This window comes from Lygodium microphyllum, chromosome 23 (genome assembly GCF_053477565.2).
Source record: "Lygodium microphyllum isolate KBCC chromosome 23, Lygodium_microphyllum_v1.1.10, whole genome shotgun sequence".
Taxonomy (NCBI): domain Eukaryota; kingdom Viridiplantae; phylum Streptophyta; class Polypodiopsida; order Schizaeales; family Lygodiaceae; genus Lygodium; species Lygodium microphyllum.
In genome coordinates, this window is record NC_141157.1 from 98,019,839 (window position 1) to 98,034,396 (window position 14,558).

Sequence of the window (14,558 nt, forward strand, 5' to 3'; positions counted from 1 at the left end):
GGTGTGATCATCTTCAAAGCCTTCGTAGGTGCACAATTCAATACATGATTGGCACACTGAAGCCCTTCTAACCAAAATTTATGTGGCAATCCCTTGCTTTTCAACATACAACGAGTAATTTCCATGAGAGTGCGATTCTTCCTTTCAACAACTCCATTTTACTAAGGAGTCATTCTAAGAGTGGCTTGATGCGTAATGCCACGATCCAACAAATATGTCTCAAATGCATGAGGCATGTACTTCCCCCCTCTATCTATGACACCTTTAAATCAATTTCAACCTCAAGCTTTGCCACAAGTTGTTTCAAATGTATGAATACATCAGACATAGCCTTTAGCCCATACACCCATGTATACCTGGAGTAGCCATGTAACAAAGTAAAGATGACCCCCAAGAGCACGTGTCCTCATGGGACCACAAACATTAGAGTGAATAAGCTATATTTTTTGGATAACACACACTTCACCATCCTTTTTGAAGGCAAATCTATACATCTTGCCCAGAATACATTCCTCGCATGCATGAGAAGATGGAGTCTCCACTAGAGGCAATGCATCTACAATATGACACCTCTAAAGGGTGATCAAACTCCCAAAGCTCATATGTCCATAGTAGGCATGCCAAAGCTCTACATTTTGCATAGTGGGCGTAAGACTAGTGACTACCACAACATCATGAGACTATCGGTAGCAAGTGTCTAACAAGAATAAACCCTTGTACAAAGTGCCGGACAGCTTGAGGACGTAGTGCGTCTCTCTATCTTTAACAATACATTTGTCACCCTTGAAGATGACCTAAAAGCCACACTTACTGGAGGCAGAAATAGACAACAAGTTATTTGTAATGCCAAACACAAATAATACATCTAGAAGCATGAAGTCTAAGCCATCTACAACAATAATAGTGATTGTCCCAATGCCACACTAACTACTGTTGTTTGCACATGGGACACACTTCCCAATACAAGTTAAATGCAAAGAACTCATAGTTGCATTCGTACTACATATGGACTAGTTCGTTCTGTATGGTTCATAACGTACCATACGGTATATATTTGTACCAATTCATACAAAAAAACAGGCTATTTTTGACCTACGAAGTCTAGACCACAAAATATCTTCCAACTCCAAAGCCTTATGTTTATTATCATAATTTCAAGCCTTTCTCACACTCTCTCTTCCAACTTCCAAGATGAATATGCAATTCCAAGCGCATCCCTCCCCCCCTCTCTCTCTCTCACACACACACATACGAAAAGAAAAGAATGAAGAGCCTCTTTGTCCATCCACCCTACACTTTGCTTTGTTGTGTGATATATGATGCATTATTACATATACACTCCATCTATCTTCTAGTAGCACATTGCACATGTTGCACATGAGGTTTTGCCTTGTTACCCTCATGTATTTATCCTATTAACTCAAGTGACATTGCTACTTTAGCTCTAAACATGTTTTCTATTATCTGTAATCCAAAAAAACCAAGTTTTTTTTTGTACTAATACCGTACCGTACCTTATAAAATCCTAAGATACCGATCGGTACCATATTTTATCGTACCATATCATATTGTACCTTTTGTACCTGACAATCCTAAAAGAAGTAAACAAGCACTTCCTAGAAACGATATGTTTTGAAGCACCACTATCAAAATACCATGTTTGTTGCGTTTCAGCAACATTAAATGTCGAATTAGCCATAGAAGAATCATAACTACATGTGAGAAATGAATAATCCTCCTCTACCAAATTGGCTAAAGCATCACCATCTATGGATTTGCTAGCTGATGCCTCTTGGATAGCCAAACTGCAGTCCTTTCTCTTTTCCTTGGCCAATCTCTTTCAGCATTCATCAATATAGTGATTGGGCTCCTTGCAATAATGGCATTTTCCCTTCCTTTTAGACTTATCTAAGACTTAAAGAGCCTTGTTTGATGGCTATCTAGTATCACTCTTTTGCTGATTGTTTGCATTTTTCCTAGCTTTGCCCTTGCCTTTAAACTTGGAAAGCATAGCCACATCACATAAATGCAATGCAACATTCCTTGAAGTTTGCTCTTGCAACAAGAGACCTTCCAACTCCCACAAATGTAAGAGGTTTTCCCCAAAACCCCCCCCCCCCCTCCCCCCACAACCCAAATGACAACATCAAAGAGGTGTAAAAACCAAGATATGACTCCAGAACAGAGTTCAGTGTGATGTTTACCAATTCAGCATCCTAAATAATCTCGTCAACATGGAGTAACTACTCACGCAAGTTGTATTTGTGACTAAGGTCTTTGCAAAGATAGGAGATCCTGGCCTCATTACGGGTAGCAAACATACGCTTAAGTATGTCCCATGCTGATTTCTTTTGCAAGACCAAATGTGTGGAATAATGGCCCTTTTTACTAACAATGCTATCAAAGAAAGTGCCTTCACATCCCATTTCCTCTAATCCTTTGTTGGAGGGGAAGGAGGGGAAGCACCAATAACAGCAACAACACTAGCAACTTGTCCTCTAGCGTGATGCTGAAGTGTCTAAGGTGCGAGACCTTCTGGTCGCTACAAGTCACATGTAACATACTCCCATAAATCCTTCGCAACAAGAAGGTTGCAGACAATAAAACTCCACAACAGGTAGTTGCAACCATCAAGCTTGTCGTCCTGAGTAAGACACCAAGAATGCTGCTTTGATCATTGTTCCCTGATGTGCCATGCTGCAAGGAATGAGAAAAAATCTACACCAAATACTTCAATACTGAAGTATAGTGTGCGTACTCCTTGAAGTACCAATAATCCCTTGGGATTATCAAAGTGCCAAACTGCCACACAAATGCCAGTGTGCACAATGTCATCCAAATCAGCACTCAACCACAATAATAACAACAATGCACTGCTGTAATACACCTATCTCATAATGTGTGCCCTCAAAAGAACAAATTCCAACAATTTAATGCCGATTCTCACTAAAACTTTTGAGTTTCCCCAAAATTGACTGCTCAATCTGACTATAGCAATAATTAAATGTTGTTGTACCACTGATTTCCTGCCTTGGGATGTGTGCAAGGCAAAAGCCCCAAATTCCTTCCTAAACTTTTAAAGAAATTGAAGAAATTTATACTTTACACCTTGAATTTCTGCAGAATTGCACCTCGGACTGCGTGGCAACAAGGAGCAGTGGCTAAAATCTGCTTCAGATGCATGCTAAAGCTTCCACGTAAAAAAGCCCCAAATTTGTTGCACAAATCTAGTAGAAATTGTTCAACTTCCCCAGTGTTGACCCAAGAGGCCGATTTGGTCAAAAGGTCCAAATGTTGGGTACCTTGGGATGTGTGTACAAAACTCGGGACATTCGGGTCAAACTTGATGGTGGGCAAGGCATCAAAAGTAGTGTTGTTGGCTACAAAGGAGGCACTAGAGCCTGTAGTTAGCAAAGTTGACCAACGAATGGTAGTAGTAGCATGACAAGGAGAGGGAAACGGCAACCAGGAGCAAGCGACGTGCTTGCAAAATGTGCTTTAAATAGGTGAGCAGCAACGCAAAAGACACAGAAGGCCGCAAGGGCACTACTTGACTAGTAGTGGTGGTAGCTAGAGCAGTGGCAACTGTCACAAGGAGCAAAGGCAGTAGATGCGGGTGGAAACGCTACTGGGCAAAATTTAGCAGGCTAGTGACCTTGGAGGTGCGGTACAGCAAGCACCCCAGGAGCTACTGGAAACACTATTGAAGTAGCAAACGGGCGACAAACCCAACAGTATTGGTTGCGGGCAGAACAGACAGGTGGTGGCAGCCAAATTAGGTGTAGCAAGAGAGCTAGCTGACGTGTAGTGGCGGGCAGCCTGTCAAACTGCAAGTGGCGCCTACTACAACAATGGTGGCTGTAGACATAAGCAATGGTGGTGGCTCAGTTCGGAGCACACTGTCAAGTGGTCCAGTTGGATGAGCTAACGAATAAGCTGGTGGCTCCTCCTCGTCTTCCTTGGACTAAATGTTGGCTGGCTATAGCAAGACCTTGGCGAAGTGGTACCGGCTGACGGTGGCAACTCGGGATTCACGCATAGAAGCTGTCTTGATACCAGTTGTGAGAAAATAGACCCAACAATGAAGGAGAGAGAAATGACACTGACATTGAGTGAGCTGCATCAAGAGTGTAGAGTGTACCTGTTGAATTGAACTGAGAGTAAAAAGTACAACCTAGTTTAGGTCATGAGTTGACCTAAGCAGCCTTCCACCAACTAACTAGAGCTAGGCTAACTTACTCTAGTTCTTAGTGTCACTATCTTAATGTCTAAAGACAATTGGTACTCGCACTACATTGACACTTGAATAAGTGTGCACACCACACGAAATACATTGGACGTTGCCTAGAATTACCAAATTCTAACTCTCACAGCAAAACTCAAAATACAGATAGCCAACACCTACAACTCAAGCCCCTCAGCTCCATAGTCTCCCATCATAAGGCAAACCCAACTCTGCGTCTGCCGTCCTGGGCATCCTTACTACCATATATACCATGATAAAATCTGTACCTTACAAGACTGTCTCTGATTTTGCATCTCTTGTCAAAGTCAAGGCCCATCTTCCTTAAAGATTGTCATCCAACAAACTACTCTCACAAGGACATGAAATGTTTGGATGCTTTGCTTTTGCTAGAGAGATTTGATTACTTTAATAATCAAATGTGCAATATTGTGATGCACATAGCGGATATTTTGTGATAATAGGCCAAGGACCCTGAGGAAATAGTGGGTGTCAAGGGAAGAAGTTGTAACAAGTTATGCCAGATGGGATTCTAGATGACAATTGGTGTCAGTTTGGTGCTAGGACAATCAATTGGCCTATAAGTGTTAGTGGTGGTGACACTAGGAACTAAGCAGTAAGTAATTAATGAATGCTTGTCCAAGGGTCAATTAAGGCTTGGGACTACTTGGAGTTGAAAATGGCCTAGCCATTTAAATCATGAATAGGCACATCTAATTTTGGGCAGGGTCAAAATGGCTGAAATTAATTTTCAGAACTAATTATTTCTGAAAATTGATTAAATGCTTGGACATTGCTGGAAAGTGGAAAAAGTAGGCTGCCATTTGGCGAAAGTTCCCATGCAGTGGGGGAGAAGGCTATTTGGGGGCTGTAGAGATTCATTTAGTGCATTCAGGTTGTGGGAGAGATAAAAAACAGCCTGCTGATCAGATTTTGCTGCTGTGAGAATCATTTAGTGCATTCAGGTTGTGGGAGAGAGAGAAAACAGGCTGCTGATCAGATTTTGCTGCTGTGAGGACCATTTGCAAGCTGCCAACAGCAAGAGAAATCTTCCCAAGAGTGGGCAACAGCATTAATGGCACCTTGGCTGCAAGCAACAGCCATTTTCTAGCTCCTACGCAGCAGGGGACAGCATTTGGGGCAATCTATGATAGGGTAGCAAGGTACTCATTCCAACTCTCACATACAATTTCATGAGCCGCGCACCAAATTGTGGCTTTTTGACACCTTGGTTACACCGACACTCCTATATGGGGCAGCTATTTGGGCTCCGAGTCTCTTTCACACGAGGAGACAGCCTTTGGGAGACCGAGATGGACCAGAGAAGGAATACTATGACGGATGGGAGTATATGGAAAGACCATTGGTCATGATGATCTCACGTATGATACGAGCGAAGAGCTCGACCCCACATGAGATTATCAGAGCTGAGTTGGGAGCATCACCCATGGTGGCTGAGGCCTTGGTCCAGGCAGTGACTTTCATACATAGACTATGGGAGCTCCCCCAAGACAGATACCCACGGCTAGCCTTGGCCTCTTCTAGACAACTAGCAGCAGACAATGACAGACACTGTTGGTATGCTCAGATGAGTACATGGATGAGTCTACATGGGCTGCAGATTGACAGACTAACCCCCTTTGACTATAGCCTGGATTGCCCTACACTTAACCTAAGCCGATCAGAGCTAAACCATGTGATCAGAGCAGACATACTGAAGTTAGATACGGAGAAGACCTAGATCCGACCCCCCTCCCCCCATGGCACGAGGATGGCACACTACCAGACCCACTTCCTTCAAGTATCTGAGGATGGTTTCATCACCCGACCCAATTACATGGACACACAGCTGCCTCATGGACTACGCACAGTTATTGGTCAGATCCGCACCTCATTCCACCACCTGAGGATTGAGACAGGCAGATGGGAGGGTATACAGACAGAAGAACGCATATGCCCACTATGCGACAGAGAGCCACTAGACGTGATAGTCTCCTCTGCGCTAAAATGGCATCTTACTCAACAACCTTTTGCTCAAGAAACTACTTCTCTTGGCTGAGATTCTCACAAAAGAGCACCTAATGGTCTGACGCTTTTAAAAAATGGCCCTTACTTTGTTTGCCCCACTTGTTCTTTCATAAGGGCTTTCCCTTACTTTGTTTCTGGAATATACTAGCTGAAAAGTGCAATATTTGACTATTCATTAGGCATTTTCTTCAATCGGAAAAGTGGCCATTGGTTCACGATATGAATACTATTTGCTGGTGTTATTTTCGCTACAAGTAATGTTTTCAAAAGTAGATGTCCCTAAATGTATATAAATAACCCATTGATTCCATTTTTTATGAGACAAAGGAAATATTCATTTTGATCCATGTTTAGCAAAAAGCTTTCATGGTTTTTGATCCCCTATAAGAAATGGGTCCTTCCTTGTTTGCCCCACCTGTTCTTTCATAGCCACAAAAAGGACATTTCCAAGGTTATGAGCCACCCCCCAATGTTGACCTTTTGGTCTCAACCTCACACCACCATGACCAATCATTGAATCTCCTACCTCTGGCACCAATTCGAGGGGCAGGAGCTCGATAAGATGTTTATGAGGAGAAGCCATGACCACTCATTGAATCTCCTACCCCTGGCACCAATTCGAGGGGCAAGAGCTCGAGAATATGTTTATGAGGAGAAGCCATGTGAGAGCACGGACATTGAGTGGGTCCTCACTTGTATGTCAAATGAGGTCAATGTGACCGGATGGCAAAAAGGTGACTTTTGTGGATCTAGCCTTTGGGATAGATAGAGTAATTATGTTGGTAGTAACTTGAGGCACAATGCATCGAGTTGCAAGGTGTGGAAGTTATGAAGGGCCCCTATTTTGGGGTCTAGGTGAAACCAGCCTTCCTTCTTGGAATGGGTGGTGATAACCTGATTTAAGAGTTAATTACAACAATAAATAAATGCATATAAAATGAAATACACACTTTACCATAACATTCTTGGACAGTAGAAAGCCTGTTCGTCCCAAAATTGGCACCCCTTGCAGTATTTCTTTAGCTTTCATTCAATTGGAAGGAGTACAACTCGAGATTCTTCGATCTCCTCCTGCTAACCAATTGCTCTTGCTGTCATAAATGACCAGCAAGCCTTTCGGGTCATTTGCCCCTTGATTCACCCAGGACTTCTTCTCCAATTTGACCCTTGGTTGGCCAAATGCTGCCCCAAATCAATTCGGGATGGGCTGGCTCCTGAAATCCCTTGATAATCTTCAATTATCAGCTGCTGATTTCAGTCCCTTGAGCCTTCAGTTCTCTGGCACGGATCCCAAGGTGGCTGCTAAACCCTAATTTCTGCTGTAAATTAGGGTTAGAAAAACTGGCCGACCTACCAAAACTGGCCGACCTGGCCAGATCTGGCTAACCTGGCCAAATCTGGCCGACCTGCCCAAATATGGGCCGACTGCACACCAAAAGGCCCATTTTGGGCTGTGTGACTCGTTACCAAAAGGCCCATATTTGTAAGGGGGACTCCAAATATGGGCCGACTGCACACCAAAAGGCCCATTTTGGCAGATGGAGTCCCCCTTACAGAAAAACTGGCCTACCTGTAACGAGTGGCATCTGTAAGGGGGACTCCATCTGCCAAAAGCTTGGACTCAGGGTCCATGGGGCAAGAAATAGGCCGACACACGACCATACCAAACTCCGAAAGAAGCTCGGAGATGTACCTGTGCTGCGAGATAAAGATGCCCTGTGCCAGCTGATAGATCTCCAGTCCTAGAAAGAAGTGAAGGATCCCTAGATCCATCATGTCAAACTCCTGCTGAAGAATGGACCGAGTATGCTCCACCTGCTGAGTGTCGCTCCCTGTAATGATAAGATCATCGACATACAAAATAAGGAAAATACAAAGAGAATCCACAACCCGTAAGTAGAGGTTGGGATCATGAGCGGAGCGCTGAAAGCCACTCTGTAGAGAGAAGCGGTCAATCCTCTGGTACCAAGCACGAGAAACCTGCTTCAGGCCATAAAGAGCCTTCCGCAGCCTGTAGACATGATCCTCCTTTCCCTGCACAAGAAAACCAGGAGGCTGGGAAACATAAATCTCCTCCTCAAGGACGCCATTCAGAAAGGCTGACTTGACGTCCATCTGATAAACAGGCCAACGGTGGTGAGCTGCAAGAGCCAAAATAACTCGAATGGTAGACATCCGAGCTGAAGGAGCAAAAGTCTCGAAGTAGTCCAATCCTGCGCGCTGTGCAAAACCCTTGGCAACAAGCCTAGCCTTATGCTTATCCAAGGAGCCATCTGCAAGATACTTGGTCTTAAAGACCCATTTCACACCTATCACCTTCCATTTCTTGGGATGCGGTACAAGCTCCCAAGTATGGTTTCGCTCGATGGAATCGAGCTCGGCCTGCATAGCCTATCTCCAAATATCCTGTGCAAGAGCCTCCTCCACAGTGGAAGGCTCGAAATCCTGAAAAATCTGAGACATAAGAGCATAGTTCACACACAGTGAACTATCCCGCTGGGCCTGTAATCGGGCTGATCGACGTGGACCTGCAGAAGAAGCAAGAAAGTGAGTAACACCTGAATCCTGCATGAGCCGGCGATACCATAAGGGAATCCTAAGAGACTCCTCCAGCTGCGGGGGAGACCGAGTAGTCTCTGGAACCTGCAAAGCACCCGTATCGGAGAGGGACTCCCCCTCACCAAATGAAGATAGATCCTCCTCACCTGAAGAAGGTTGTGTATCCCGAGAAAACTCCTGAGGGGAGGTTGAAGGGGTGGAAGAACTCGTAGAAGGAGTCACATCCGCCAAAGGGGAAAGGGAAGCCGTAGTAGGAGGAATGGGTGGGGTGCTAAGGGAAATCCTGGAAGGAAGAGAAGGGGGGGGGGGGGGGGGGGGTGGGGGGTCCCGCGATGTCGAAGAAGCACCTGTAATAGAACCATCAATCGGATCCTCAGAGGCCGAAGCCTCATCAAAGATCACATCCCTGCTCACCTCAACCTTCCGTGTCGTCGGATCGTAGAGCCGATATCCCTTCGTGGTCGTGCTATAGCCCACAAAGATAAGCTTTCTCGACTTAGAGTCGAACTTCGTCTTCCTCTTCTTCTTGTCCACATGGACAAAAGCATCGCACCCAAAGATGCGAAAGTGGGACACTGAAGGCTTCTTCCCAAAGAAAGCCTCATAAGGAGTCATGTCCTGTAAAGCCGAAGTCGGAGAGCGGTTGCGAATATGCACCGTTGTAGCCACCGCCTCACCCCAAAGAAAATGAGGAAGACTCCTATGCTCCAGCATAGATCGGGCCATCTCCACCATGGTCCGATTTGCACGCTCCACCACACCAATCTCGGATGGTGTGTTCGGATGGGAATACTCCACCCAAATACCATGATCCCTGCAAAACTGAGAGAAAAGGTGAGAAGTGAACTCGCCACCGTGATCAGCTCGAACGCCACGAACTTTGGAAGTTGTTTGGGTCTCCACAAACACCTGCCACTCGCAGAAACGGGAGTACGCCTCGCTCTTGTACTCCAAGAAATAAGGCCACACATAACGACTAAAGTCGTCCACAATCAGCATCAAATACCTGGCCTTCCCAAGGGAGGCCGTGCCCATAGGTCCGCAAAGGTCGGTGTGAACCAACTCAAGCGGAGAAATAGCCCTCCTAGAGGCAACCTGTGGGTGAGGCTGCCTATGTTGCTTGCCCCTCAAGTAGCTAGGGCACAAAGTGTGAAGAGGAGGGAAATCTGGAAGTCCCTCCACCATCTTCCTTAGAGAAGCCTGCCGAATAGAATCGAGGTTCAAATGACCATACTGAGCATGCCAAAGCAGCCCAAGCTCATGGGAAGTCCTCGTAGCCAAGGCTGTGAGCGTATAAAGCCCACCCTCCTGTGTACCCGTCCAAAGAGCATCACCTGTAGAAGCATCCTCCACTGTGACTGCATCCTGAGTAAAAATGAATCCGGTACCTAGCTGAGTAAGGCCATGCACAGACAATAGGTTAAAACCCAAATCAGGTACATAGAGAACTTTGGCAGAAGAAGACCGCCTGTCAGAAAACATAGGTAAAGTCCCCACGCCGCGAACAGGAACTGTAGAATTGTCACCAATGGTGACAGTGCCCCCTCTGAAACGAAGATCCTGAAGCCAATCCTGTCGGAAGGTCATATGTGAAGATGCTCCACTGTCCACGAGCCAAGGCTTCTCCTAAGTGGTAGAAGCTAGGGCTGTATCCTCCTCAACAAAGACATGCACAAACACAGACTCTGTCGTGGCTGGGGCCGCCTTCGAGTCCTTCTCCTTGGGCTTCAAATGGGGGTACTTCTTCCAACACTTCTCCTCGGGATGAGTACCCTTCCCACAGTGGGGACATTTGGGCTTCTTCTCCTTCACATCCTTCTTGTCCTCCTCCTTCTTGTCCTTGGCCTTCTCCTTCTGTTGTTTCTTCTTCTTGCCGCCACCTGTACTTGCCGTAAAAGCCTTGGTGGAGCCACTGGCACCCACCTCTTTGAGTCGCTCGTCATGCTCCAAGACAAGCGAGGAAAGTTCCTCCCATAGGAGTTTCTCACCGGTCCTCGAGGTGATGAGGCTGGTGTAGAAGACATCATAGCGGGGTGATGGCAGCTGAGTCAATAGAATCATCGCCATATCCTCGGACGATATCATACGACCAAGAGAGGCTAGCTCGCCTCGCATGTCCTCCATCTTCGTGATGTGCTCCTTCATGGAAGAAGAATCATCAAGACTGAGCATCCGCAACTTCTTCTCCAAGGAAATCTTGTGGGCAAACGTCTTGTGCTGATACAAAGACGCAAGCTTCTTCCACACTTCCGCCGCAGTCTGTAACCTGTGAACATGTACAAGAACGGAATCATGTAGACTCATAAAAAGAAAGGAACAGGCTCGAGAGTTGAGCCTATCCCACACGGCTGCACGGTCCATAGAGGTGCCATCTGACAAATCCACGGGGGGACGGTCGATGGGCGAAGAAACAAGCTCCCAAAGGTCGAATGTATCGAGGATGCACTCCACCTTGCACGACCAGAGGGAGTAGTTGGAACCATCCAACTTATCTTCCTTCGGAAAGGAAGGGAGAATCGGCACCTGAATAGAGGGAATCAAGGAAGGCATCCGCACATCTGAAGCAATCTTCACGGAAGACACCTTCACGGTAGATGGAACCCTCTGAGATGCATGGACTGAAGAGGGACGAGTGCGAGGAGGCTCCTCCCGACGTCGAAACTCCTGATAATCCCGCCTCCGCTTAGAGGAATGATGAGAAAGGAGCTCATCCTCTGAGTCGTCAAAGCCTGAAAACTGGTAAGACATCTTCCAATCTGCAAAATACCAAACACCAAAGAAAACAGTGCCGAAGCCGAAGTATGACCAGCAGTATGGTCACCAACCACCAAGACGCATGCTGTGATAGCTGACAAACACCTGGATCTGCAAAACGCAAAGATAGCTGATGAAGATCACCAGAAAAGAAGCCGCCAGCACCAAGACGCAGCCTGAAAGTGGGTCGCTAGCAGGAGATGAGCCGCCAGGAGTGGAAACGACCATCAGATCTGCAAAACGCAGCCTGATGATGTGTCGCCCAGCTGAAGGAGGGGCCGCCTGATGGAAAACGCAAGCAGGAGGGGTCGATGGATGACGTGGCAGCCTCGGGAGGAGTCGTCTGCAGCAAACGCAGGAAGAATGGCCACCTAGAGGGGCCGCCTGGGCAGTTGAAGATGAGGTGACAGCAGTAGAAGATGGGTGAGGTATCTCTCCACAAGGTTAGGTCCTCCGTGCTCTCAGTCAAGGGATGATACCATGTGAGAGTGCGCAACGGAAGAAGAACACGAACACAGAGGAGGGGAGAGAGAAAGCAGGGAATGAAGGAAGAAAATCTGCACTGACTGAAATGAATGCTGAATACACTGAAATGGACTGATCAGTCCCTGCACGCAGCCCGGAGCGTCAGTGAGGGCACCAGAACAGACTGAAAGCAATGGCAGCACCAATGCCGGAGTGGGAGAGGACGGAGAGTGTGCTGAACCTGCAGAAGAACGTGCTGAGAATGACTGGGCGGCTGCTATATATAGCCCCAGGCCAGAAAAACTGGCTGACCTGCCAAAACTGGCCGACCTGGCCAGATCTGGCCGACCTGGCCAAATCTGGCCGACCGGCCCAAATATGGGCCGACTGCACACCAAAAGGCCCATTTTGGGCTGTGTGACTCCCAGAAAAGGAATGCAGACACAAACAGCAGATACAAAGCTGACAGAGCTCCTCTGTCTCCTGCCAGACTCTGACAGGAGCTCACAACCAGGAGATGACAGACTGAGAATGAAAATAGAGCAGGCTAACATATACATGACCTTCTTTAGCTACCAAGGAACCTTCAAATATGCACCCTGAACCTTGGACCATGACCAAACTGAATCCCATAAACTGGTAATCATTAACCCACTAATCTGTCCTCACAAACACTTAATGCTCTCTGAATCAGTGTGTTGTTCGATGTAAAATGGTTAGCTGCAACAATTGTAGCACCAATTGCAGCATTTTCCAGCCATGACCCAGGATCAAATTACTGCAAAGCATCTAGGAACTAATCCAATGCTATTTCTTCCTTGACCTCAAGCAACCTGCTGCTAACAAACTGCTCTGAACAGATATCAACAGACTTGCCCTGAGACATCATATGATCCAAGCAACATAGGAATTGAACTTTGAAGAAGAAAGTGATCTTGAGTAGAAGATCTGTAAAATTGAGAATGGGCAGAATCCCATTACAAACTTCACACCAGTAGAATCTGGCTTGGTCTAAACAGCCATAAATCAGACTGGTTGTAATAAATACAAAAATGTTCACACACCAAACACTATTTTCCTTAACTCCACAAGCATGCAATGTAGTATTAAATCTGTGCAAAATGGATTGTTATTCTTTTCCATCACCAAGCAGATAGCTTTTTTTAATAAAAAGGAAGATTCAATCAATAAATATACATATGGTGTACCTGGAATATTCTATTCCTTTGTATATTTCTGTCTTGGAAGCCTCTTACAGGGCTATTTTTGTACTTTGCCTTGGCTTTGTCTAATTTGATTTATTAATAGACTTATTCTTTTCTGTGAAAAAACAAACAATATTCCAATTTTGAAAAGAAACATAGCTATTGGTAAAAGTTCTGTACCTTCCTATAAAAGATATGGGTAGAACCAGAGAATGGTAGTTAACAAACACATCACTGGCCTGATTAGATAGCTCCTTTAAGAGCAAAGCACTTGTCATCTTTGCACTATCTGCACCAGTCTGATAAAGTGCAATTGTTTCATCAAATAAAGATTGTGTCTGTGAAGGCCCTGCATGTTTGGCAATTACTGCACAAGCTGCTGCAAAAGCACATCTTGAACAGCTACTCCTCTCTTCATTAACAGCAGTTTTAAGAACCTTCAGTAAGCTTCCAGCATACTGTTTCATATCTGAGCCAATCTCCTGTGACAGCAAGCTGATAAACTTTGCAACCCCAACCCTGCACAATTTATGAACTGAAGTGTGATTGCTGATGAGCTTTCAAGTGATCATTTTCACTCCTTCCCTCCCTCACTTCTTTCTCCCTCCAGTTTTCCCCCACTTCCTCCCCTCCCACCCTACTCCATCCCCTCCATGATGAAGGAATTTGACACGTTCAATTTGTATAAGGTTGGACAATGGGAGCACTTCACAACAAGTCAGTGTTACTTTGCTACAGAAATCGGGCCTAGCAATAACACATTTCCTCCCTGTCCCTTGAAGATGGATCATACGTTAGCAACTAGTTTCCCATCACATTACATATTTGGAAGCATTGATCTGATAATATGAATTAGGCCTTGCATATTTGCAGTGACCATACCTAATGTTCTGTTATGCATTAAAATTCTTCCATAAAATGTGACACAATATTTCAAAGTTCTATATGATTGTTCTGTGTTCACTCACAGATTCAGAAGATGAAACTAAACTAGTGCGACATGTTCTTTTCCTTGTTTGTTCTATCAAAAATTCAATCTCACATGCCAGGTTGTGATCATATTTCCAGTTGATAAACCACATAATAATTGATTACACATCCGTACAAACATGGATCATGGTTCTAGACCAACTTCTGTATACCCTGAATGAGGGCTATTTGGATTACAAAAGACTTAACCGGCTCATAATTCCAAAAGTTCCATACTGTAGCTGATTCACCTTTTTGGAGAAAGTACTTGTCAAGAATTAATCCATTTTCATTAAGGTTGCTCTGCATTTTTTGTTTGATCTCAGATTGACCGA

At 45.4% G+C, this 14,558-nt stretch overlaps 1 protein-coding gene across 1 annotated transcript in view; it reads right to left on the reverse strand.

Annotated features, from left to right (window-relative positions):
* Window positions 1-14,558, reverse strand: part of LOC148016520 (ARM repeat superfamily protein) — a 177,099-nt gene that overhangs the window by 57,880 nt on the left and 104,661 nt on the right. The window contains exon 26 of the mRNA XM_087664736.1: window positions 13,435-13,773. Coding sequence (XP_087520862.1) covers window positions 13,435-13,773 — 339 coding nt within the window. The remainder of the gene's footprint in view (window positions 1-13,434; window positions 13,774-14,558) is intronic.